We start from the raw sequence: 26403 nt of genomic DNA, 5'->3' as shown, positions 1-26403 counted from the left end.
TGCTTCCAGCAGCTGGAGGTACAATGCACCAGGATGAAGGTGCCACGCTGACCAGTGTGGTTGATGCCTTTATGCCCAATATGTGAATACTCAGCAGCTCCAGCACAATCTCGGCACCCAGGACCCAGCCTGGGGTGCACAACTGGGATGCAGGGTGCTCCCAGCATTTCCTCATCCGCACTGCAACCGTCATGGCCATGGGTGCTTGGGGACAGCACAGCACCACTGAAACACCCCCAGGGCGAGGGGACAACCCTTAATTCCAGCTTATTCAAAGCTCTTTGCTTTCTGCTGATGCCTCCTCAGCTGGGAGATCTGAGAAGTGCAGGGAACGGGATGCAGGATGGGGTGCAGGATGCAGGATGGAGCGCAGGATGCAGGAGGGGGTGCAACATGCAGGATGGAGTGCATGATGCAGGATGGGATGCAGGATGGGATGCAGGATGAGGTGCATGATGCAGGATGGAGTGCATGATGCAGTATGGGATGCAGGATGGGGTGCAGGATGCAGGATGGGGTGCAGGTTGCAGGATGGAGTGCAGGGTGCAGGAGGGGGTGCAGGATGCAGGATGGAGTGCAGGATGTGATGCAGGATGCAGGAGGGGGTGCAGGATGGGATGCAGGATGGGGTCCATGATGCAGGATGGGATGCAGGATGGGGTGCAGGTACCCAGCAAGCAGCAGATGCAGCATCAGCTACAGGATGGAGATGTTTCTCCCCGAGCTTTCCTAGCAAAGGAGTTCACACTCCTGTCAGAAAAGCATTTGTAGTCTTCTCAGGGAAGAAGAAAATCAAGCCAGCACCAGGCCAACTGGAGCACCTGGAATTTGGGCTCACCCCACACACAAGGGACCCCAAACTTGGCTGGAGAGCCCCTCGAACACCACCCTCCACGCCTGGATGCTTCACAAACCGCTCAGCCCATCTGGCTCCTCTACTTCAAAGCCGTCATTTTGCTGGCTGGGAGAGGAGGGAATACAGCAAAGAGCAGCCCGGGTTTGCAACGCGACTCCCGCGAGAGACGTGACATGTTTATTTTCCCCGCGCCAACTTCCACATCAAACGTGTTTTCCTTTTTCCGTGCTGCAAAAGGGAATATCTGTCCATCCATTCATCCCTCCCCATGGACCAGCGCCCGGCTCCCTGCACACAGCCCAGCCCAGCCTTCAGCTCCCATTTCAGCATCCCCAGCTCCCCGAGATGCCCCGACATCCCATTTTCCATGGGCAGAGCTGGATGGGGGTTGAAGTTTCCACTCCCTGACATGAGCAGCAAAGTGAAAGAAACCCAAAAATACCCCAAAAACCAAATTGTTTTCGTCTGACTCAAGAAACTTGACGTTTTGTGTGACCCAAATCTCAGCGTTTCAGTTTGGTTTTAAGCGCTGTCAGGTTGCTCGGGGGGGAAAAACAGAGACATTAAGGGGAGGGGATGGTATTTTCAAACCCAAAGTTATTGCACATAACAAAAAGCCTGCCACCCAGGAACATGTCAGCTCCTTTGAAATGTTTGCTTGTCTCCCGGAGCAAAACAGCCGGGGAATTGTTTGCAGCATTGCAAAATATTTTGACTGACCCAAATCCCTGAATTCTGCAGCTCAACAGCCCCATCCCCCCCAGGCTCAGGTGGATCCTCTGCTTATCGGTGCCTCTTCGTTCCTTGCTTGCTTGTTCTTGGTTTATTTTCTCTTTTAATCCATTATAGACATTATTAAAAAAAATAAACTTTACAAGAATACATTTGTAAGTTGTTGTTGCCATTGGAGCACTGTTTTGAAAAATAAAGGAGAAAAGGAAATTTGAAAAGCCACACTGTAGATGAATATGGTTGTGTATATACATACATATATGTAGGTATAGGTGAGTGGTGTATACATACACTATATATGTATATATAAAAGAAAATAGAGAGGAACATAGAGTGGTTTCCAACCACCGATGGGTCAGATCCCATCCCAACCCAAATCTGACTGATTATAAAAATGGAAAGAAAAATCTCCCCCTCCAAGCGACAGATTGAAAACATCGGGACAGCCTCGCAACCTCTGAACAGCAGCTGCTTTTCTCTTCCGATTCAAAACTCTCCTCAGCCACGGGAAAAATTAAAAATGAAAGAAAAAAGGGAGGTCAATAACAATGTCAAGAGCTCGGAGGATGCAGAAGAGGCTCCCGACGGCACATCCGTCCTCTGGGATGCTCCGATGCGGAAACCTCGCTGTCCCCAGCACGCCTGGGGTGTCCCCTGCAAACCACCTCTGCAAAGTCCTGCTTGGTGCTCATTTTCCCTCCCCGTGCCACTGGCATCTCTGGATCCCTCGTTGCAGGGCACATGGGGGGGATTTGGCCATGAGCCGTGGGCTCCCGCTTCCAAAAAGAAACCCAACATACCATAAAAGAGCAGAAAAAAACCAAAGGAAAACTGAAAACAGGAAGAAAACCACCAAAGTTTCGCAGCGCGGTGAGGGCTCTCCTGCCTCCCGATGCGCCCGGGCTCGGCATCCCGGGTTTTTGGGAGCGATTCCAGTCTCCGGCACAAGATGGTCCTTCCCTTCCCCGTGGGGATGGAGCTCGTGCGAGTGTCCCCGGCCCTCTAGGAGCCCAGCAGCAGCAGCAGGACGGGCACGAGGGGCAGGATTTGTCCCGCCCGGTGTCGGTTGCCACCTGCCTTCTGGTCCACAAAGGTCTTCTGGTCCGGCATGATGTCCGTGGTCAGCTGGGTCTGCGGGCGAGCGAGAGCGGGGTTTAAGCTGGGTGCTTTTGGGGGAAAACCTTGGAAAACTCCTATTTTTGCCTTCTGGTCAGCGATCACCAGTGGCCACCGGGATGGTGTTTGCCTGATACATCCCTCCCAAATCATTTGTAGCGGGAAACAGCTCCCGGGACCCCGCTCCCTGCCCCAAACGTACCTCTGAGTAACACAGGCTCTGCTCTTTGGACTTGTTTAGCTTCGGTCCGTGCTCCTGGAGAGCAGAAGGGAGGAAGGTTCAGGGCAGGGAAGTGCACCCAGGGTCACACCTCAGGGTTTGGGCTCCCCTACCTGGACAGAGGTGCAGGTGGTGATGACGCTCGTGTCGTACATGGTGTTGCTGTCATTGATGTCATCTGGCAGGGGAGGGCTCTTCTCTGTCTTCGGTGGCACGGTGATGGGGGGTGAGGGGTTCTTGGGGGAGAGGTTCACGTCAGTGCCGTTCCCAAAGGCTTGGATGGCGTTTCCTGGCGGGAGAAAAGATGTTTATGGAGGTAGGTGATGTTTATGAGGGTTGGAGATGCTTCGTGGGTGCTGCACCCCCGCCGTGACAGAACCGGGTGAGGAAGGGGATGGAGAAGAACCTTACGGAGACAAGGGTTTTCCGTGAAGTCTCGGAGGAACTTCTCGCACTCCTCCTCCATGTTCCCGCTGCCTTTGCAGGAGCACCAGGGCGAGATGGTGATGCTGGTGGGGCTGGCGTCGACGTAGTTGGGCGTCATGTCGAAACCTGCACCCGGCCAAGGAAAAGGATGAGGGGCCGTGGTGGGAGGGACCCTTCCCCATCCCATCCTCCCCTTCACTCACCGATGAGCCCCGCGTAGGAGCCCAGGCACGCCTGGTAGTTGCCCCCGGGGCAGCTGGTCGGGGACTGGAAGGAGGTTTGGCAGTTGGCGTGGAAATCGGCCAGACGGGACCTGGGTGCACAGAGCAAGAGGGAGAGGGACAGGATTGCACCTCTGCTGCTCCTCAGCAGCAAGGAGCGACTTAAAAACAAAATGAAAGAGATGAAAGAGGATAAATGGGCTAGAGGGAGATCTAAATGACATCTAGAGGCTCACCACCCTGTTGGGGATGAGCTTCCAAGTATGGGACCTCTGTGCCTCCATCCTTTCCCATGTTGCACCTCCTGCCTCCATCCTTTCCCCTTTTCCACCTCCTGCCTCCATCCCTTCCCGTTCTCCACCTCCTGCCTCCATCCCTTCCCGTTCTCCACCTCCTGCCTCCATCCCTTCCCGTTCTCCACCTCCTGCCTCCATCCCTTCCCGTTCTCCACCTCCTGCCTCCATCCTTTCCCGTTCTCCACCTCCTGCCTCCATCCCTTCCCGTTCTCCACCTCCTGCCTCCATCCTTTCCGTTCTCCACCTCCTGCCTCCATCCTTTCCCATTCCTCACCTCCCTGGCACACCATAAACTTCACAACCTCATTTGGCCGCGCCGCTCCCCGGCATCATTACACGACCGTAAAATTTCACTGCTTGTTTTTATCTTCCCTCTGAAATGTTAAAGCTTAGAGTGCAATTAAAACGCCTGAGGTTGGGCTTTACATTTTCCTTTCTTTTGCAGTCAAGAAGGGAAAAAGAACCAAGCAGGACCAGGAGGAATGAAGAAGGGATACCACCAAACTCCATTACTGGCTTGGTTACCCCATCTCCTCTCCTCTCACCACTCGGCGTAATGCACAGACGAAGCACGAGGAGCGATGGCAGCGCAGTTATTTCCAGGTGTACGGGTAATTTGGCTGTGCTGACACAAACCCACGCTCTGCAGACGATGCTCTGCAGATTTTTCTCGGGATGAATCGAATCACCGAGGTGGAAGGATAAAGAAATGAGAAGGGTGTAGAAGAGGATGGACAGATGGACCAGGTGGACAGATGGATGGGCAGCGGTTTTCCAGATTGACTCAGTCATTAAAAGAACAGACACGGGGCTGAATTGTGGCCCGGGCTGGATCTCAATCACAGGGAGGAATCGCTGCGAAGCCGCCAAGTTGCTGACACTGTAGATGAGACCTTGCGTTTCACAACAGAAAATCTCCTCAGCTCCTTTTTTTCCACATTTCATATAGAAAGAAGAAGGCATACATTATTTTCTTTAGCTTCCTTTTCCTTCCTTCTTAATTAAATGTCATCTTTGTCCAACCAGTGACTGAATCATCCAACGGTACCTGCCTAGAGCCATAAGAACGGATGAAAATAAAGGGTAGAAATTGTGTTATCTTTTTTTTTTGAATAGGAATGATTTGTTTTCAGAAGGCTTTTTATCAAATTAAATGGAAGAACAAATGAAGCAGTGATTGAATGAAGCAGAAGGGATCCGCAGTGATACTTTGCATCCACCCAGCACTTTTCATCGTCCCAGATCTCGAGTGCATTAAGGGAATGGGGGGATGCAGGTACCGCCGAAACCCCCCAGAGCAGCAGAGATGCTGCTGCTGAGCTCCAGTTTCATGGGCTCCATCCTGGTGAAAGGACCCAAATGGGACTAAATTACAGCTGGAGCGGAGCACGGGATGCTCCATGCGGGAATGCGCTGCTTTCCTGCAGACTTTGGCTGTTTCCAGCCACCCGTGACTGGGTTTTATTCCAGGTCATGGAGTTTCACAACCACCAATGCAAACAGCTTCTGTGGAACGGCAGAGCATCTTCTGGGGACCCCCTGGCCCTTTGGGGACCCCAGCTGAGCAGGGGCTTCGGCAAGAGCCACTTGGTACCTTCTTTGTGCTGTTTCTCGTGGCCGGGGATGCAGGTCGCGCTGGTTTTTCACCTGCCGGCGGTGCGAACTGTTTGATTTCCCCACTTGCAGCAGCTGCCTGACCCACTTACAGGCTCCCGACGGGCTGTGAATTTCCAGGGCAAGGTCGGCCTCTTCGTCTGGGTTATTCGAGCGCTCCCGATGAGAACACAGGACTCCCGGGCACGTCGGATGCTGAGAAACAGCAACAACGCAACCGGTACCACCTCGGGGAGAGATGGAACCAGGGGGTGTGCGGGGCAGCTGCTCCGTGACATGGAAAGAGGACGAGCTTGGGCTAAAGCACCGATTTCAGGGAAAATAATAAAAGGGGTTTGGATTCCGCAGCTTTCCTATGGCACATCTGAGCCAAGGAGCAAACTTTTCCCCTCTCCTTCCTGCTGGAAACACAACTCCATCCCAGGAACAGGTTATTTTCACCAAACCTACATTTCTTTTCCTCTCACGCGGTTTAGCACATGGGGAAAGAAAACCTCCCCGTGGCAACGGTGCAGAGAGGGAGGTTGGGCTCCCATCCCACAGCCGTTCCTGGGGCTGATGCTCAGCTCTCAGCACAGTTTCCCTCACTAAATCTGTGCACAAAAGCTTTGCCAGGGGGACATTTGCAGAGCTCAGCCCTCCCTGCAGCCAAAACCTTGGGGCCGAGGGGTCTTGCTCCCCGTTTGCAAGGTGGAGCAGAAGGAAGAGATTGGGGTGGATGCTGCAGAGCAGAAAAGCTCCAGCTCCGCTCCTTTCACACAATCGCCATTGCAGGAAGGTATTCAGACTCCCTCCTCCTCCCCTCCGCGGGAGATAAATAAAGTTTCCGACAGCATTTCCCCTCTCCCCAAATTAGAGGCGAAGGCACGTCAATTCTCTTAAAGAACTGTGGCAAGTTCATCACCGAGCGCCACGCAAATTTGTCACGCTGCTCCCCGGGGCCCTGCTCCTGGCTTGTAGCATCCTCTAAGGCAAATGTTATTCTTTTCATAATACATGACAAGCCAGCTGGTAATCTTTCCAGAATATCCAAGCCAGATGTCACTCTTTCCGCTGTATACAATGAGTTTGCAGTCGCTGGATCAGGCTCTAACTGCCAGGAATAAACCTCACTGGAGCCGGCCCATCGCTTCTCAGATTTCTGCTTTTAAGTGCCCGAGAGGAAAAAAAAAAAGAAGGAGAAATAAAAAGGAGAGGGAGCCAAGTCCATCTGAGCAGAAACAGGAGGAACTGGTGCCAAATGGCTGGCTGGCAGCTCCGGGTGGCAGGTGGGGCTGGCCAGTCTCTGCCAGCAAACGCCAGCGCTGGACTGGGAAGAACTGGGCTGGCACTGGGTTGGGATGGGGAGGGAGGAGGGTGGTGTGGGGAGCTGCAGGGCCCAAGTTGAAAGAAAAAGAGTATTAAGAAAAATTAATTATATATACACACATATATCATCTCCCCAACCCGCTCCGAGCGCTGGATTTCAAAGCCAGGGGGCTACAAGCTGTTTCTCTTTGATGCATCTAAAAAATACGTTTGATTTCTGGGTGAAAAGAGCAGGACGGTGCCAAGGGGAGGCAGCTCCAGAGCTGCCCCTGTCGCCCTGCCCACCCCCAGATACATCCCTGCAGGGCACATATACATATATCCTCTGTTTAGGGGACATCGTGCATTGCTGTGGGGACCATCCCATCACTCCTGGGGCACATATACATACATCCCCCCTTTAGGAGACATTGTGCATCACTGTGGGGACCATCCCATCACTCCCAGGGCACATATACATACATCCCCCATTTAGGGGACATTGTGCATGGCTGTGGGGACCATCCCATCCCTCCTGGCCGCCAACTCATCTCCCGCCCTTGTTATCACAGAGAGATTCAGGAGCACTTGCCAAGACCCCCTCAATCTGCCATTAGAACTTACCTACACAGCAAAGGATTCTTGATGGTTGTTATGTTTTTTCCGCTTGTTGGTTGCAATTTTTTAAGCAGGAAAAATAAGAAAACACAAACCCCAGAACAGATGCAAGGTGCCTAATTGGGTGTTAATTGTTCCCATCACCACATGCCTATGAGAAGTCCAAAGCCCAGCGCTGGTAATAACTCCCCAACCATCAAAGCGAACGGTATCAGGCTCTTGAATATTTCATGCAGAAAACGTCCGAGATGGAGATTACTCGAGACGTGTTTTTTCACAGGCAATTTACAGGGACCAAGGAAAAATGGCTTTAATAGACATGAGCGGTGGTTCAGAAACGCGTCTCTGCCCCCCCCGCAGAGCTGGGGATGCTCGAGAAGCTGCGACAACATGTAGAAACCCAGCAAGACACGAAAAGCCCGCGGGCGCGCTGGGCATCCTCGTCCTGCTGGGGATGGATGCTGCCCAGGCCGGCAGATGCTGAGATTTAAACCAGAATAAAGTAAAACTGAGCCTCAGACACCAAGATTCAGGTGATTCAAAGAGCCCTGGGGATGGGGATCAGCTGGAGAAATGAGGGAAAGCAGAGCAAAACTCCACTTTTCTGGATGACCTCCTACCCAAGCTAGCAAATAGTTCACAAGGGGGGAAAAAGAGTTCAATGGGAATGTTCGTTTTATCTGCCGCCTCTGGAGAATGGAGTCACCCCTTCTGCTATGAGCCAGGAGGGTTTTATGCCTGGTTTTTAGTGAAAATCACCTCTCTGTTATAGCGTGTCTAGGTGGGATGGACTCTGGTCCCAAAGGTGCCCCATGCACAGGGAGATGGAGCAGCAGGAAAAAGGCAAAAGGAGAAAGAACCACGGAGAAGCAAAGCAGAAATCCCCAAGCGGAGCAAGCAGAGCTAAGCCAGCACCAGGCAAAACCAACTGAGGACAAACAGAAACCAACCGCTAAGTTAGGAGCTGTTAATTAAAAAGTTTAGTTACCCATATGCATGTTGAGGACATCGCATTTTGATTCATCACAGATAAAAGCAGTTGAAAGACTTCTTTTTCCCTATCCTCTTGCCTATGCTCAAACCCTATCATTACCCGCTAAGAGAAGGGAAGAATTAAACGCACGCATCATTTGATTTTAATTGAAGGACTGTTCTATTTCATTGAACTGCTAACTAAGCCGAACAGGAGATTGTGTTTACTTAAGCAAACCCTGAGTCAGTATAGACTTGCTGTCACATTAAGTCAATACTTATGAAGGCTCTCTATTTAATTATTCAGCGCGAATTGACTTATTACTGTGTTAAGAGCGCCGTTCGCCCTGAGCAAGGCGGACAATGAGACGAGATGTCCCTTCCAGCCGCCTCGGTGCGAGGGTCCCCCGGGGAGACATATGGGGGTGATGTCCCCTGGGCCACCCCAATCCACCCCCTGGGCCACCCCAATCCACCCCCTGGGCCACCCCAATCCACCCCCTGGGCCAAAACCTTTGCAGATTCTCTAATTCATGGTCAGATTTGGAGGCTTCCCCTGGTTGCTCAGCCCTGGTGCAGCCACCCACCCTGGGGACACATCAGCTGTCCCTGTGACCCCGCCAGACATGAACGTTGCTCTTCTACCAGCTCTTAGAGCTGCTGTTCAACCCAGGAGCGATTATTCCTCCTCCTCCTCCCTCCTCGCAGCCAGCGATGTGGCCGCCGTACTCCTGAGCCGCTCTCATTACACGGCGTAATGAGAAAGTTGAGCCGCCGCTCCGCCGTTTATCAAAGAAACATCCATTATAGATGGCATTTTTGTCTGCGCTAAACAAAGGGCGCGAAGCCGAGGACGTGGGTTAAAAAAGAAAAAGGCGTTTTGTTCCCATGTTTGGTGTTCAATCAATACCAAGGCAGCCTGGATCCAATTCCCTCGCACAAACCCCGAGCCAAGTCTCCCTTGTGGGTCCTCAGGCGGTGAAGTGAAGATTCCCCTCCCCGGGGCATCGCTCCTGAATTAGCATCCTAACCCCAGCCAAAAAGAGCCGGTTTCTGCTGTGCAGAAATGCCGATGCACAAAGGCACAGGCACCCTGCAAGGAGCTGGGCAGGATGCGTCCCCCTCCCAAGCATAAATACACCGAAAAAATGGGGAGAAAACCCAGGGAAATGAAACATCACCCTGCTTTTGGATGCTGAGGAGCTACAGCCAGTGGAGGCTGGGAAATTCTTCAGCACCAGCACCACTGAAGCATATAAAACCAGATTATTTGTGTTCCCGACTTGCTGATGCAAGATGAAAAATACAGCAAACTGCAGCTGCTGAAATCAGCTCTTTTCTCCCCTTTCCTTCCCTTTCCCCTTAGCTGAGGTTAGTGTTTTGCAAAAAGGTTTTTATATTCTGGGAGCTAAAACCTGTCCGTTGCAATCAGACACAAAGCGCGGGGAGTTTGTCAGGCTGCGCTGCGGCGCTGGGAAAAGCTTCCCGGCACGAAAAGCTGCACAAATTGCAGCCATCGGAGCCTGATTGCTCCTGCTCTTGTGGCCGGGAGCCGGGCCAAGGGGCTGGGGCATCTCACAGGTCGAGGCCATTTGAATTGCTTCGTCCAGAGCAAATCCCAGGATCTGAGCCCAGAATAAGCCAGATCCTGCACGGCAGCCCTGGGAAGGGCACGGGTTGAATCCCTGAGCCCACGCGGGATGCACGGGAGCTCGGGGCACTCACCCTGGTCCCTTCGTGTCCTCAGAAGGACCATGTGGAATGGGGCACCCTCCTCATCCTCACAGGGACCCCCAGACCCTGCCCCACGCCAGGATGCTGCCCGCTGCTTAAAATACCCTGGTCAAAGCATTCAGAGAACATCACCTTCCATCGGTGCTGATGGAAGAGCTGGTGGCTTCTATCTCCCCAGCTTGGTGACCACTGATGAGACAGGAGCTGATGTCCAATGACCATTTAACCAGCAGCCCAGCGTAAAACCAGGAAAACCTCCAGAATTATTGCTTTCCATGTCAGACCATTAATTTGCCCTCTCCCCCGATTCCATGGCTTCTTTCAGGAAGGAAACAACACGAAGCCAGGGTGGGTTGTGTCCTGCAGGAGCATCCCCTGCTACCAGGAGCATCCCCCCCTACCAGGAGCATCCCCCCCTACCAGGAGCATCCCCCCACGTGCAGCTCAGCACCGATGGCAGCAAGATCTCCCTGTAAAGCTCTATCCCAGTAGAGAGGGCTTTGCCGTTCATTAGGCGTTCAGCCAGGAGGCTTAATTACACTCGCAGCCCGTGCAGGAGCATTATCTCATCTCCTGTCACCGCTGGGTTTCGGAGCAGCTTGCTGATCTGCTTCGGAGTTCAATGCCCTTGCCAGTCCCACACGCAGATAAGGAGGATGAGCATCAGACCGCGATGCTGTCCCGATAAAACCAGACATCAAGGGGAAATCCCATGGCAGAGCCCAGCCTTGGCTTGCTTGGGATGATGGGACATGGGGGGGTTCCATGCCCGTTTGCTCCTGGGTGGAGGTCGGTGGGTGCAGATGCCATGGGAAGGAGGACAAAGCCTGCACGCTCTATTTATACACATTCCCAGCACCTGGTGATGATCTCGGCAGCGGTTGCCTGCCAATGCTTTGGTATTTATAAATGCAGAGGGATTTGGAGAGGCTGGAGGGAGAGGAGAGGCCCCCCAGACCGCCCTGGCCCTGCAAACCAAGCCCAGAGCCGCTCAACAAAGCGATTCCAAATGAGCAAACTCCCCCAGCCTGCACATGGATGCAGCTCCCCTGGGCTTCTGCAGAACCACAGAGCAAGCTGCTCGCCCAGAGCAGGACCAGCAGCATCTCCAGGGCTCCTGGAGCGGGACAAGAGCATCTCTGGGGGGTCTGCACCCATGCACCAGAGTTTTTAGACCCCTGCATGGGGTGCAGCCCTTTCTGCACAGAGCTCCAAGCACCAAGCCCACAGCAGGGACCTCTGAGCGAGACCCCCTTGCACCAAGCTTAATCCACCCAGAACACGTGGCGGCTCCACACCACCTAAAACCTTTCAAACAAGCACAAAGAGCAGCCGCCGGAGGAGTTTGCGTTTCCCACACGGTGCTCAACCAGGATTTCGCTCAGCTCCTGGGCTTCCCAGGCGCTCTCAGCCTGGAGCAGCTGGGAAATGCCAGGAATGTGCACAGAGGAGGAGATGAGGCTGTGGGAGAAGGGGTTCAGCTGGCGAGTGAGTCCATACCCAGCTTTAACGTGGGAAATCAGACCCACAGCAACATGAGCTGTGACTGCAGGGGACACGATGCCCATGTGTGCATCAGGTAGGACCACTCCTGCATCCCTGGGGAAGATGGGCTGGCAGGAGCCCTCCAGCGATACAAGGGGGAAAACAACAACAAGAACCACAGAAGATGAGATGGGACCTTTTCTTTCTGGTAGAATTTCATTTCAAGGCTTGTAATTAACGCTCAGCAGCTCCGTGGCCTCTCCAGTCCCCCACAATGTGCTGCTAATTCAGGTTATCCCCCCCAAACCAAGCAGATGCATCTACAGCTTTTAATGCCTGAGCATCAGGCCCGTTGACAAAAAGGTGCTCCCATTAATTTGGCCGCCGCCCAGCGCAGCCCCGGTATCTTTTATTCATGGACATTGGCTGATTGTATTACTTTTTGATAAAAAGCCACATTCCCACATTTCAAACACATTCACTCTCGCAGCCAGAGGAGGACCTGAAGCCACGTTATTTATTTATTTCGCCACCAGGCTCTGGGAAACTCTATCACCTCCATGGCAAAAAGACCCTCCTCCTCATAGGAAACCTATTCTTTACAAGGCTGATGCAGCCGCCGGAGGGTGACGGGAGGTTTTTTGTCGTATGAATAATGAGTTTCATAATGGAACAAAAGCCCAACCTCCCAACTTTGCTCTGCCACGGGGAGAAAAGCAGATTTCGCCCGCCGTGAAGTTTTGCTGGGGATGCTGGAAGCACGATGGGGATTTGGGTGCCCCCATTGCTGCCGTGCCTATGGCACCTCCATCCCCTCCGCAGCGTGGGGAGATGGAGCAGTCTCTGGTTGGGGACAGAGCCAGCGCGGTCCCCAGGGGCTCAGCTCCATCATTCACAGCAGAACAGCAGCTCCAGCCCCACATTTCTACCCCAGCTGGGGCAGGTGAGCGATGCTGGAGGGCGCTGACCCACTTGCAAACCACACGCAGCCCCACAAGCTCACCCCACAGCAAAACGGGACCAACTCAGGGCCACGTCTGAGCCCACAAACCTCTCCGTGAACAGCCAAAAACCATTATCTCTGCCCCATTTGACACCCAGGATCCAGCTGTTACTGGAAGAGACCCCACCGGCGAACACCATGCGGTTTTGGGAAGATGCACCCAATGAACGTGGAAGAGGGTTATGCACCAAGAGAGCACCCAAACCCAGCCACAGCCCCCTGAAAATCCCCTCCACGGCCAGCAGGTCACCCCCAGCACTGGGAAGAACCGGGAAAGCCCCCACAGAGCCCAGCGCATCCCTCACCGGCAGAGATGATCCGTCCGGCACACCTTGCGCAGGTCCAGGCAGTTGGGCTTCTCCTTGTCCTCGTAGGAGCAGGAGGGGACGATGGTTTGTCGCCGGCGCTCGGCGCACGCCTGGTCCTTGCAGGAGCAGAAGAGGAGGCGGTAGGTGTACTCGCTGGGGACGCGGTCGAAGAACTGGCGCAGAGCCTTGTGGCATTTCCTGCGGCTGCAGTGCTCAGTGGCCGAGATCTCCCTGCTGCACGTGGAGATGTAGCCCGAGCGCAGGCGCTTGCAGTTGTCGTTCAGGTTGCAGGCTTTGGCCGCATCCAGGCAGTGGTTGCTTTTGGAGGTGGTGGCGGGGTCCATTCCTGCACGGGGAAGGAAGAGGAGATGATGCTGGGAATGGGACTGGCACCGGTGTCACCCCCTGGCATCTCCATGACAACTTGTCCCTTCCCCACTGCGCTCCCCCCAACCTTCATCCCCCTACTCAATTTTGAGGTCCTCCTCCAGCACATAAGGGGTTAATCCACACCGAGGAGACCTGGTCAAACAGCCTTGGGTGCATAATTCATGCCATGAATTCACAAGTTGAGGGGTTTTTCTGTTCTTGGCAATTATTCAAAGAATAATTATTAATTATTCAGCCTGCTCCAAAGCAGAATAATCTGCCTAGCCACACAGGGCCCCCCAGCCCCTGTGTCTTCTCCTGGGGCTCCCCCAAAACCAGGACCCCTCCAGCCAGCCCCCTTGCCCACATAGGGACAATGGGGACAAGGCTGCCGCTGGGTTCGGCCACCAGCCAGATCCTGCATCCTCCCCAGGAATCCCCACCGTCAGCAAACGGCGAGAGGATGGACGAAGCCAAACCACCAAACCACCGCACGGGAACAAATGCTGAATGTTCCTTTTGTTTTTGTCAAAATGATGGATCACCCCCGGCAGCCCAGGTGCTAATTCAGAAGCCACCTGACTGCACCAGCCATTTCATCCCTAATTTCCTCCCCTCTGCAGCTTGGCCAAGCCCATGGATTCTTCTGCTGCCTCCCAGTTTCTGCTGGCAAAGACAAACAGCAGCATCAAGCAGGGCTCCCTAACAGACCTATTTGTAGGGCTCTGCTAATTAGCAAACAACAGGCAGCTGCCTGGGCGAGCATCCCCCTCCCACCTCCCTCCGCCCCTCCGGCTGCCCATGGGGGCTGCCCTGCAGGAAAGCAGCATTTGGGGGTGTTATTTGCAGCACAGGACCCCAATTTGTCTCATTGTTGTCTTAAACAGCAGGAACCCCCCCAGCCTGGATGATGCTACAGAAGCTGAGGATGGACACAGCTCATGGCACTGATGCAGAAGGGGGAAAAGCCCCTTGCAGAGGACGGGGGACACACGGCTTCTCTTTTCTCCTTGCCCAGAGCAGCTCCTGGTTTTGGGGGGATTCCCTGAGCATCCGTCCCGGCTCCGAGTCCTGTGCGCGGTGAAGAGCCGGCGTGGCAGCTCAGCACCGGCACAGGATCTGTGCAAAACATCGGCGTATTGTCTGATCCCCTGGAGCATCATCACTCCTGCCCTGCCCGAGACCTGCGGGGACCTGGATGCATTTTAATAGAGCCGCTGCCTGAGAGCCCAGGGTTCCTGGGGAGCTCATTAATAAAGCACGAGCATGAAAATTTCATGAGGCGAGGAGGAAACGGGGGCCGAGGAGCTGGGGAGGGGACAGTGCTGGGAGACCCGGTGCCACCAGCTGTCCCCTTCTTTCTAGAAAGGTTGGGTAATCCCTCCGCTATCCCCACGGGCAATTAGCAGCGCTCTGCCTCCACCTCGTTAGCCAGAAACAACACTGACGGCTCATTTGCTTCAATGGTTGGGGCTGGGGGTCCCGGGGTGGCTGCGGCCACTCTGACCCCACACCAAAGGGACAGAGAAGGGGTGGAAGAGGCATCGAGGCCACTGCGATGTCCACAGCACATCTGGAGCGTAACAACAGCCTATTCCCCCCTTTCCCCAGCCCCCAAAACTGCCAGACAGGCTTTCTTCTCCTCTCGCTTCGCTTTTATGAATAAATCAACCCATGAGCATTTAATCCCCCTCTCCAGACACTTTGCTTTTCATACTTTCCAGCAGCTAAAATATTTCCTTGACGCTCATGTAATCCAAAGAGGCGTGCAGGAGACGGGAGGGGGGCGGCATCGTCATCCTGACACAGCGCTGAGCTCCCTGGCAAATCAGCTCCGGGAGCTCAGACCCGGCGGGTGACAGCAGTGAGGGGACGGGATGTCACAGCCATCCCTCGAGATGTCCCCAAGCGAGCCGGGGTGGCTGTGGCAGGGCTGCAAACCCCAGGGGTGACACAACATCGCTGTGGGGTCCCCAAGGTGCCACCTCATGTGCACCCCACAAGGTGTGGGGATGCAGGGACCCTTCCAAAACTTTTGGGGAAAGGGTTTAAGAGGGGAAAGGGTGAGGAGGCACCAAGGCATCGCTGACCTAATTTGAAAAGCAGGGGGAGGGTTGTCATGGAAACAGATGGCAAAAAAAGTTCCTGAGGATGGTGGCGGAGTTTGGGTTCCCAAGAGGAGGCAGAGGGATGGTCCAAAGGGTCAAGAGGAGGGTGAGGAGGCAAAGGGATGCTCTGAAGGATCAAGAGGAGGATGAGGAGGCAGAGGGATGGTCCAAAGGGTCAAGAGGAGGATGAGGAGGCAGAGGCATGGTCCAAAGGGTCAAGAGGAGGATGAGGAGGCAGAGGCATGGTCCAAAGGGTCAAGAGGAGGATGAGGAGGCAGAGGGATGGTCCAAAGGGTCAAGAGGAGGATGAGGAGGCAGAGGGATGGTCCAAAGGGTCAAGAGGAGGATGAGGAGGCAGAGGCATGGTCCAAAGGGTCAAGAGGAGGATGAGGAGGCAGAGGGATGGTCCAAAGGGTCAAGAGGAGGATGAGGAGGCAGAGGGATGGTCCAAAGGGCCAAGAGGAGGATGAGGAGGCAGAGGGATGGTCCAAAGGGTCAAGAGGAGGATGAGGAGGCAGAGGGATGGTCCAAAGGGTCAAGAGGAGGATGAGGAGGCAGAGGGATGGTCCAAAGGGTCAAGAGGAGGATGAGGAGGCAGAGGGATGGTCCAAAGGGTCAAGAGGAGGATGAGGAGGCAGAGGGATGCTCCAAAGGGCTCTGCATCCTTCTCCCAGCAGCATCCCATGGCTGGGCTGCCGGCCGGCTGCCCTGGGGAGGGACAGCAAACAGGGTCCCCCCCTCAGACCAAACCACGGGGGAAGGAGCTGCAGGTTTTCCTTGCCAGGGAGCTCGGTAACAGGTTTATATTCACGGGCAAGAGGAGATAAAACAGCGGAAGCGTGTTGCTTTTATTACCTGAGAAAATTGAAGCAAGTCTGAATATATCAGTGAGACGAGAGGTGACCGGCTCGTAGGGGGAAGCTTCATAAAATTCTTCTCCTAGAGTGGGAGGGAAGAAAGAGACGGGGGAGAAAAAGCAAATTAAAGACCACAGCAGATAACCTCAGTCACCACCGAGGCTACAGCCAGGTGCGGGCAGCCCCAGCATGGCGATCTGTGATTTGGGGAGAGAAAAGCAAAAAGTGGTTAAAGCAACCAAAGGAAAAGCCCATTTTGGTCCAGCTCGGCTTAGTTGCTGCTGGCTGGGAGCTTGTGTCCTGCCACAAGCTCAGCTCCTTGTGCAAGGCAGGTTTGGCAGCAGCTGCGTCCAAACTGATCTCAAGAGTTGAGGGAATTTAGATTGGAAAGGTCAAGGTTCCGTGACGACGTCTGCAGAGTCCGGGCCAGCTGCAAGCTGGAGGTTTCAGGGTCTGTACTCAACACCGGATTGGTGTTTTTTTTGTTTGTGGCTTCAAAAATGAGCATTTGCCTAAAAAAACACTTTAAGGGTTGTTTTCTGCTCCGCTCTGCTTCCGATGTGCTTGGGGAAAATGGAAATGTTTCAGTGAGGGAACGCACACCCTCATCACTTGCGCACCAGAGCATCCCCACCACCAACCCACCCACGCCACATTCCCCGGGGGCTCCTCCATCACAATCCGCACATTCCGGAGGGGGGACCTGAGCACGGTCTGTCTGTCTGTCCCCCGCGGTCTGTCCATCTGTCCCCCACGATCTGTCTGTCTGTCCCCCACTGGGAGCAAACCCCCTCACTCCCATCTCTGAGATGGAGAGATGCTCCTTCTGATGCTTTTTATGCCGGTGCTCTGTGTATCTCCAAAAGATGCTGATTTCAGGAGAGCTGGCCATGGGTCTAAGAGAGGAAATGCTCTCCTCAAGCCTCAGCAGCCACAGCAAAAAACATATATATATATATATATATATATATACACATATAAAATCAATGGCTGGACTTTGAAAGGCCCAGTCAGGGGCTGAGCTGCAGCCCAGAGCATCGATCCCCGCGGTGCCCGGCAGGTCCCTGGGTGCCCTCGCTATGGGGGAGCCCCCGGCAGCCCCCACCGCTCCAGCCCACCCCTGGAATTATTGTTAGCCCAAGGCAGTGGCATTTATCCCCTGTAATTAAGGAGCTGCTTGAAACCCTGCTGGAAAACAAGCTCATTAAGAGGTGGGGAGCAATGCGGGAGGGCTTGATCTGAGCCCAGCAGCTCCGCAGAGCCCTTCCTTGGAAATTCGGGGTGGCAGAGTGGGGTGAGAAGCTGGGGACACCCTGGTAGGACGCCAGGGTGGGCTGAGTCCAGTAGCTGTGGGTTGGCAGCCCGTCACCCCATGTCTGGCCTTGCCACGGCCCTCAGGGTGATGTTGGGTGATGCTGGGTGATACTGGGTGATACTGGGAGATGTTGGGTGATGCTGTGTGATGCTGGGTGATGCTGGGTGGTGTTGTGTGATGCTGGGTGATACTGGGTGATGCTGGCTGGTGTTGGGTGATGCTGGGTGATACTGGGTGATGTTGGGTGATGCTGGGTGATACTGGGTGATGCTGGGTGGTGTTGGGTGATGCTGGGTGATACTGGGTGATGTTGGGTGATGCTGGGTGATACTGGGTGATGTTGGGTGATGTTGAGTGATGCTGGGTGACGCTGGGTGATACTGGGTGATGTTCGGTGATGCTGGGTGACGCTGGGTGATGTTGAGTGATGCTGGGTGATGCTGGGTTGACATTCAGTGATGCTGGGTGACACTGGGTGACACTACACAGGCACAACGGGGAAGGAAACACTCCGGGCAGCCTGCAAAGTCCTCCCGCTTCAGGCCAACCCCTCCGCCTGGCCGGGTTTCCTAATGCTCCGATGACAAATAGCACCTTTATTAAAGTGCATTTAGGAAACACTGTAACCTCCCGGTAAATTGCTTTGCCAATGCAATAAATAATTAAATACTAGCTGAACCCTGCTGCTTGCTAGGAAAATTACGGAGCATTAGGAGGACAGTGGACTTTTCCTGAGCTCGCTGAGATGCAATTAACCCCCAGGAATGAGGCTGGAGGGAAAGCAGCCCTCCCTAATGGCAGGGCCAGCCCGGCTCCCGCAGCCAAGGGGCTGGACGGGCGGCCACCAGCACAGCATCTCTGCTAAAATGCAGGAGCTTGGGATCCACCTTGGCCTCCTCATCGCTTTTACGCTCACTGGTTTATGCATATTAAAGATATGAGCTGCTGGAACACCCCGAAGCTTCTACTGCTCCTTAAGAGCCGGTAAAATCACTTTTCTTCCCACCTCCTCCTCCAGGTCCAGGTCCTGGAGCACCCATTAAGCACTAAAGCATCCTTCATTCATGTTTGCAAAGCCCTCTGAAATTGCTGAATGGAGGCTGCTAATGAGGGGTAGAGAACAATTAAGCGGTAATTCCTGCTCTGGGCTGGTTTTCGGGCTCTCTAGTCCTTGCGCTGACCCAGATTCGAAGGTAATTTCGCCCTGGGGGGGCTGTGTGCTCAGGTACAGCCATCAAAACCCTTTCAGCTCCCCCCACCTCCTCCCCTGGCTTCCATCCCAGCCCAGAGAGCTGGGGATGCTGGGGATGGAGGCTCCTCTGCAGGCTCCATCAAATGAACCCCCAGCTAAAGGAGGTGACTTTGAGCCCGGGTAATGAAGGAACAGCAGAGGAAGGTGCATTTTTAAAGCCTCAAATAACGGGTGGAAGTGGGGCCGAGCTGCCAACACACTTGGTGGCCGCGGGTCCATCTGCTCCCAAGCTGTCACCAGCCAGGTGACCGTGCCCCTACGAGGACGGTGCCACGACCCCCTGGCTCTGGTGCAGGCAATTTTGCACAAGCTGAAGCTGGATTTAAGAGCTTCCATATGCAGAGCAAGCCGTAAACCCATTAAAGGGATCTATACTGGTGTTGGCTCTGCTCCTGCCCAGTCTGGGGCCAGCCAGGTGCTGGCAGAGCTGCAGGGGTTGCAGGAGGGGACAGAGCAAAGCAAACCCCACCAACACCAGCACCGGCTGAGCCCCTCACAGCCCCCCAGCCCAGCAAACTGCCCCCTGCAGCCCAAGCCCACGGGGCAGCCCCAGAGGAGCCGGGGCGGTGGGTGCAGCCTTCGGGCAGCCGGTGATCCTGCGTTCCTCAGAGAAACCAGCCCTGGGCTCGCAAAAATCCAATTGCAATTACCTGTGCTGCTCCAGCTGCTGATTTACTCCTTTGCTGGGCAGCAGCGAGGGTGCATCGCCCCTCTGCAAGGTGAGAGGCGGGGGGACCTGCCGCTTGTCCCCAAGTGCTGCTCAGCCCGTTTTAACCAGGGATTGAGGTGCTCTGGGAGCTCCCAACCTCGCGTGGGGTCAGGACCAGCTCCTAAAGCTGGGAGAAGGGATGGGACCCTCTGGCTGGGATGCACATGGCAGAGTCTCAGCAGCGACTGCTCCACGAGTGGCTGCCATTTCACTCAGAGGGATCATCATCATCGTTATCATCATTATTATTATTATTATTATTATTATCATCATCATAGAGTCTTTTCAGTTGGAAGAGACCCTCAGGATCACTGAGTCCAACCATACCCTAATCTAGCTCTAGCACTAAACCACGTCCCTAAGAACCTCATCTAAACACCTTTTAAACCCCCCAGGGTTGGTGACCTGGGCCGCCTGTTCCAGTGCCCGACAGCCCTTTCCAGGAAGAATTTTTCCCTAATATCCAATCTAAACCTCCCGTGGCACAACCCGAGGCCATTATTATTAGTATTATTATTATTATAATTTCCTTGATGGAAAAGCTTTTGCATCGCACATCAGCCCCATGCTTGTGATGATTCAGCTCTGAGCTTCCACATCTCAGGGTGAGTTTTAGCCTTCAAATTCCTTATGGATTCTCCATCCTTTCCAAAATCGCCTTCTGCCTCTAGACCCCCACGGGCTCCCCAGCACCCTCCACCCCATCCCACCCCCACGGATCCCCTCCCCGTTACCTTCGGTCAACCCGAGGTGTATACTCCAGTAGATCTGAAGGCACTGAAGCTCCTTCTTCATCCCTCGCTTGCAGCGGCAGTCGTAGAGGGGACTCTCCTGCAGCACTTCCAGGGCCACCTGGCACTCCTTGTTGGCCAGCATGGTGTTCCTGCCGGCCAGGCACTGCCGCAGCGTGCGGTAGCGGGAGCTGCAGCTGGGCTCGGCCGCACACAGCTCGTTGGCTCGGACACAGTCCACGGGCACCCGCCAGCCATGGGGGTCCTGCCCCGGGGGGGACGGGGGGCCAGCCAGCGAGCGCAGGATCTCATCTGGGCGAGGGGATGGAGAGATGAGGGCAGAGAGAAGTGAGGGAGGGTGACTGGGGAGGGGGTGAAACCCTCATGTCCCCTCCACATCAGCCCGCTGTCCCCAACTGGTATTAGAGCCGCCTTGGGGCTGCTGTAGCAATGGGGAGCATCCTTCCATCGTGCCTAAACCCAGCCTGGAAGTGTCCCCAGCCATCACCTCAGCCAAAAATCAGCTGGTGGCCCAAAAAAGCAAGCAGAATAGAGTCATAGAATCATTCTGGTTGGAAGATACCACCAAGCTCATCGAGTCCAACCCTTCCCCATCCCTGGCACTGCCCCATGTCCCTGAGAACCTCATGTCCGTCTGTCCAACCCTCCAGGGATGGTGACTCCAGCACTGCCCTGGGCAGCCTGTTCCAATGCCCCACAGCCCTTTGGGGAAGAAATTGCTCCCAAGATCCAACCTCAACCTCCCCTGGCGCAACTTGAGGCCATCTTGTCTCATCCTGTCACTGTTACTTGGGAGAAAAGACCAACCCCCTCCATGCTCCAACCTCCTTTCAGGTGGTTGCAGAGCCCGATGAGGTCTCCCCTCAGCTCCTGTTCTCACACCCTGGCAGGGGAACGTGCCCCATGTCTTGGGGCAGAGAAGGTGCAGGGTTAACCCAACGCCTCAGCTCCCAGAGCCATGTGATGCCATGGAATTATCTGTTTCTTATTAAGATCAAACAGCAAATAAACAACCACAGCATGTTTGCAGCCATGGTGCTTGGGGACGAGGACCTCCAGCTCATGACCTCGAGAGAAAGTCCATCCAAACCCTCTGAGCCTGTTCCTGTTTGCTTTTCATTTTTGCGGCTCATCGTTTTCAGGCCCGTCACGGGATTTTTCGGGCGTGTGACTCACGGGTTTTTGAGCACTGGGGTTTGGCAGGGCCGCAGTTTGGCACAAACCCTTCTCCTCAGATGGCTTCCTGTGTCAAGCCCTGGAGCAGGCAGAGATGGGCAGGATGAGACCTGGACCGCATCCTCGGCCACCCTAGAGGGTGATGGGGGGGTGACCGTCTTCATGCATCACCAACACACATCACTGCTCCACCATCCCCTGGCTCCCACATGCACAGCAAACCTCAGCCTCCAGCTCCCAGCCCCTTCCCAACCGCTTGGCTGGGTATGGCAGGGGGACAGTGACACCTACAGGCATGTGACAAGGGCCACCCGTGTGTCACCCCCTCCAACACCCGCCAGGACACACAGGGAGCTCCTCGGCTCGGCAGGTGCTCAGCTCCAGCAGCATCTCCCCCACGCAGGCAGGGCTGGTCCCCTGCCACCACCATGGCGGGGACACCTGTCCCCTGCTCCTGTGTGCCACGGGGGCAAGTGGCCACGGGAGTAAATGGCCACGGGAGCAAATGGCCACAGGAGCAAGTGGCCAGGGAAGCAAGTGGCCATGCACACCTCTGCCCACCTCGCCGAGCCGGGACACGTTCCTGGAACCATGGGGACAGCACAGGAGAGGGGATGCTCGGGGCTTGGCTGGCTCCACTGGGCATGAACGAGCAGGACGGGCAGCAGCCCTGGGTGGAAACATCTGTGATCAGCCCAAGGAACAGATCCCATTCTCCTGGTCTTCAATGCTCTCGAACAAACACCATGGGGTTCGGAGAGGTCTGTTGGGTGCCTTGGTAATGATGACCAAGTGCAGAGCCCCTACACCCACATTAGATCCGATTTGGGGTGGCAGATGTCCCCTGGGAAGGCCCTCCTTGGCCTTTTAGGATTATATTCCACATGGGAGGCAGGCAGGATCCACGAGCAGTCGCGTCACACTGGAGAAACGGGCAACCCCAAACGCTCCAGCTCTTCGCCATGAGATGGACGATGCTTTGGTGTTTTGAGTAGGAAGGAGCCAGCTCTGCACCTTTACCCATCAGGAAACCTCATCCTGAGGCACCCAGCACAGCAGCCATCGGCCCCAGGGCAAAGGTCTCCTGGGCATGGAGATCCATCCCACAGCTCCGTGTGCCATTCCTCCTCCGCTGCCCTTGCCCCAGCTGCTCATCCGTCCGGTCCTCACTCCGAGCCCTCTGCCCCGAGCTGGCCCAGTTCTCGGCTCCAATTCCATCTTCTCCAGCCGATGCCATGAAGCCTCTTCCCAAAATGCCATTGGAATCCTCTCCTCCGGCTGAGCTCCTGTCCCCTCGCTGGCTCCACGGGCCTCCCAGGCAGGGCGGCAGGGATGGGACACCTGTTCTGATGCAAAAGGTGCTGGACCACGTGGAGCATCCTTGCCGAGGCACTCACGCCAGGATGGGAAGCCCAACAGTAAATCCACTTGCCGGGGAGCTCACAGGGATGCATGGTGGCAAGCTGCCCCCAGCCTCCAGGTTTTTGTCACCTTGCAGGGTTCTGTGTGTCCCCTTGGCATATCAGGTGGTGGCTGCAGCATCCTGCACCGCATCCATGGTACAAATCCATCCCGCTGGGGGAGGAAAGGCAGACACAGCCCTTCCCCGCTTGGTCCCCCCAAATCCAGCTGCACGCTCAACCCCGGCTGCCGGGTGGGTGTATTTTCCTGGAACCCTCCTCTCCTCCCTCTCCCGGCACTGCCAAGCTGAATAAAGCTCCACAGACCCCCGCAGAGGCGTTTGGATGGAGGGACAGGCTGCTGTTCTTTTTCCCTACCCAAAAGAAACCTCCTCACAGACACAAACTCGCTAAACTCATATCAATAAAACATCTGCAGCAAATGTAAAGCTGATCCTCGGCAGCCTCTGGGGTGCCGGAGCACAGCGAGGGTTTGCAGGCAGATGCACAAGGCTCCGAGAAGCAGGCAGCAAACAGCGCGACGGCCCCGCGCTCCTCCAGCTCCCGCAGCTTCCCCCAGCAGCACCAGGCTGTGCTGCCTCTTTTCTAGCTGTAATACATGTTTCCTTTCACTGGTCCTGCCAAAGACCTTTGGACACAGGCAGTTTTAGAGGTAAATATTTATCCTCACAACTCAAAAAGAAAAGAATCGCTGAGGAACGTGCAGGCTCGGAGCCTGGCCGCTGTGGCAGCGATCCTCCTGATCCTCCTCTCCCAACCAAGGGGTTTTTTGGCTCATGGGAGAGAAGAGCCCAGATGTGAGGAGCTGAGCTTCCTCTGCACCAGCCCCGCTCCCCTGGGCTCCTCACGTTGTGGGGGGGCGGCGTGGGAAAGCAGCAGGATGAGCCCCCTGGGCATCCCATCCCTAAGCTCAGCCTGGGGTACGACTTCCCGGGGATGACTGCTTGGGGTGTCACAGCTCCTCTGGCTGGGGGGCACAGCCTGCCCCACGGCGTCCCCTCTGCACACATGAGACCTTCACAGCACCCAGAAAAGGGGACAAGAGGGCTGTGCTTTCATGCAACCTCCCCTGCAGGGGAGAGCAGACCACAGTTCAGATGCCTTAGGTGGGGCATCCTGGAGGTGTCTGTCCTCCTAAATCTCACTCGTGAGACGTCCAGCGGCAAGACAGACATGCGTACAGACAGACAGCGGCCAGCTGCCCCCCAGTCAGTGCTGGAGAGCCCTTCCTATCCCTCGCTCACGCTTGTGCCCCCCGCCTTGCCCCCGAGCATCCCTCCTGGTTCAAAAGGCAGAGCTTATGCCCCCCATCCTGACACCCCCCCAGCACACCCTGCTGCTGGCAGGCCACGGGGAAGGGCACCGCAAATTGGGTTCAGCCCCCCCATCACTCATGCCGAGCCCCCGGTGCACGGTGGTCCCTCTGCCCACACCCCCAGCCCGGCACCATGGGATGCTCGGGAGGGAGGTTTGTTCTGCCAACCTTCAAGTCTCCCCCAGCCGCTGCCTGTCCCTTGTCCCCGGCCTCGCAGCCGGGGTGACGCTCCCCCAGCTCAGCAGAGTTTTTCGGGGCGCTCGCTGGTTTGCTGGGGACCACACACCCCCTGACAAGCAGCGGGTGTCACGGCGTCTGGAGCACGACACGGCTCACGACCGAGTCACGGTCCTGCGTGCACCCAGCCTCGCCGGAGCGAAATACGGACCTTTCTCATTCGCTTCTTTTTCACCCCAAACCCACCACGATTTCTGATTTCTCCCCCTTTCCAGCCGCACCTTCCCCAGCCCCGGCGGAGGCTGCCCTAGAAATGGGAAGCTTTTCTTCCTGGCAGAGACAAGAGCTCCTAAATAACTCACACATGATCTAAAGCAACACGCACGGATTGCAGCAGAAGGGACAGCAATTCCCCACGCACACACACATGCAATCAGCTCAACTTTCCGAGCAGATTCTCCATGCCGAGTTCCCAGGAACGGGGAGCGGTGGGGGGCTCAGCAACCACGGCAGGAGGGGCTGGGGGGCGCTGGGAGACACGGGTGGTGGGGGGAAGAGCGGTAGATAATCCTCCGAAATGCAAATCCACAAGGAGAAAGGGGATCAAAGCCGAACAGGGCTCGGCTGCGGATCCCACCCGCTCCCGCTCCCGCGGATCGCGATCGTGCGGTGCCAGAGGCGGGAGCTGCCCCAGTGGGGCGGCTGAGGTCGTGTCGTTCCCCCCCGTACCCATCCCCGCTTTAAGTTTGATAGAGAATAGGGAAATAAAGTTGTCCCCAGTTAAAATCCTCGTCTTGATGCAAACCCCATCTCCGGGGAGCGCCGGTCCCTCCCTCCAGCCCCGCCAGCCCCTCAGCCCGGGGAAGGACACGCCACCTCTGCCATCCTGCCCTGCCAGGCGACATCAGCGCCCCCCGGCCTGCGGGCACCCCCGCCGGGGCCACTCACCTACGAAGAGGACGATGCAGAACGCGTTTGCCAAGATCATGTTAGTAAATCCACGCGTTCCTCCACGTGTGCAATTTTTCGTTCTTTTTTTTAAAAAGAGGGGAACAAAAGAAAAGAAGAAGAATAATTCCCAAGGAGTCCAGGTAGATCCCAAATCCGGGTGAGGACGGTGGGCTGCAATAGAGAGGGGGGGCCGGGGGGTGCGCTCCGCCCGGCGCGGAGCCGGGGCCTCAGCCGCTCGCCGCCTCCCGCATCCCCGCCCGGGCTCCGCGCTCCGCCGGGCTCCCGGCGGCTTGTGCCGAGCCTCTGCCTGCCGGGGGTGGGACGAGGGGGGGCGCGGCGAGGGGCGGCTGCGCTCCGCCGAGCCCCGGAGAAGGGGGCAGAGCCGGCGGTGCCGCCCGTCCCCTCCCCGCCCCGATCCGCCTCTCTCCGCCGGGCCCGGGGGCCGCGCAGCGCGGAGGGCAGCGCAGCCGCGGATGCCCTTCCGCCGCCCTTCCTCCGGCGGGGGACTGTGCAGACCCCCATTCCTCCATCCCTCCGTCCCCTCATCCCTCCATTCCCGCATCCCTCCCTGCGACCCTCCGTGGATGCACCTGCCTGTGCACAATGGGGAACCCCCCACCCCAACCCCCCTGCTGCCCCCGCTCCTCTCCAAGCGTGGGGATGGTGGCAGATGAGGACCCGTCGGGTCACAGGGACACAGGGGTTGTGGGTGGCTTGTTCCCAGATGGGTGAAATGCCACCAGATTTTGGGGGGAGGGAGGCAACAGGGCTCACAACCACACGGGGACCTACCAGCTGATCTGGGGAAGGATTTGCACACACACATACATGTGCACACATGCACATCGAGCAAGGGGGGTTGTTCATTCACATCGGAGTCTCCACAGGCAGCTCAGCTCACCCCAACCGCTCTGCTGCTCCCCAACCCTTGCGAGTGGGCAGGGTCCTTGCTGCAGAGCTCTCCTGGCCTGCTCCTCCTCTCCTTCCCGGCCTCTCACCCCTCTCTGCATCCTTGGCTTGGGCTCAGGACCCTACAAGTGCCAGCGATGGGGGGACCTGGCCCCAAATCCATGAAGGTCATGGACGGCATGGAGGAGGATTCTCCGCTCCATT

The 26403-nt window shown here is 55.9% G+C and overlaps 1 protein-coding gene across 1 annotated transcript; it reads right to left on the bottom strand.

Moving 5' to 3' along the window:
- Positions 1–998: 998 nt before the first annotated feature.
- On the bottom strand, positions 999–25650 carry GFRA2 (GDNF family receptor alpha 2). Its single transcript, XM_065856642.2, has 9 exons — positions 25288–25650; positions 20233–20541; positions 16221–16304; positions 12886–13234; positions 3554–3663; positions 3336–3476; positions 3038–3213; positions 2907–2960; positions 999–2719 (listed from the first exon to the last, which is right to left on the bottom strand). The coding sequence occupies exons 1-9, from the start codon at positions 25325–25327 to the stop codon at positions 2591–2593; spliced, it is 1392 nt and encodes a 463-aa protein (XP_065712714.1). The 5' UTR covers positions 25328–25650; the 3' UTR covers positions 999–2590.
- Between the last annotated feature and the right edge of the window lie 753 nt (positions 25651–26403).

The sequence above is a fragment of the Patagioenas fasciata genome, chromosome 26 (genome assembly GCF_037038585.1).
Source record: "Patagioenas fasciata isolate bPatFas1 chromosome 26, bPatFas1.hap1, whole genome shotgun sequence".
In the NCBI taxonomy this organism is placed as follows: Eukaryota; Metazoa; Chordata; class Aves; order Columbiformes; family Columbidae; genus Patagioenas; species Patagioenas fasciata.
This window is presented reverse-complemented; position numbering and strand designations above follow the sequence as displayed.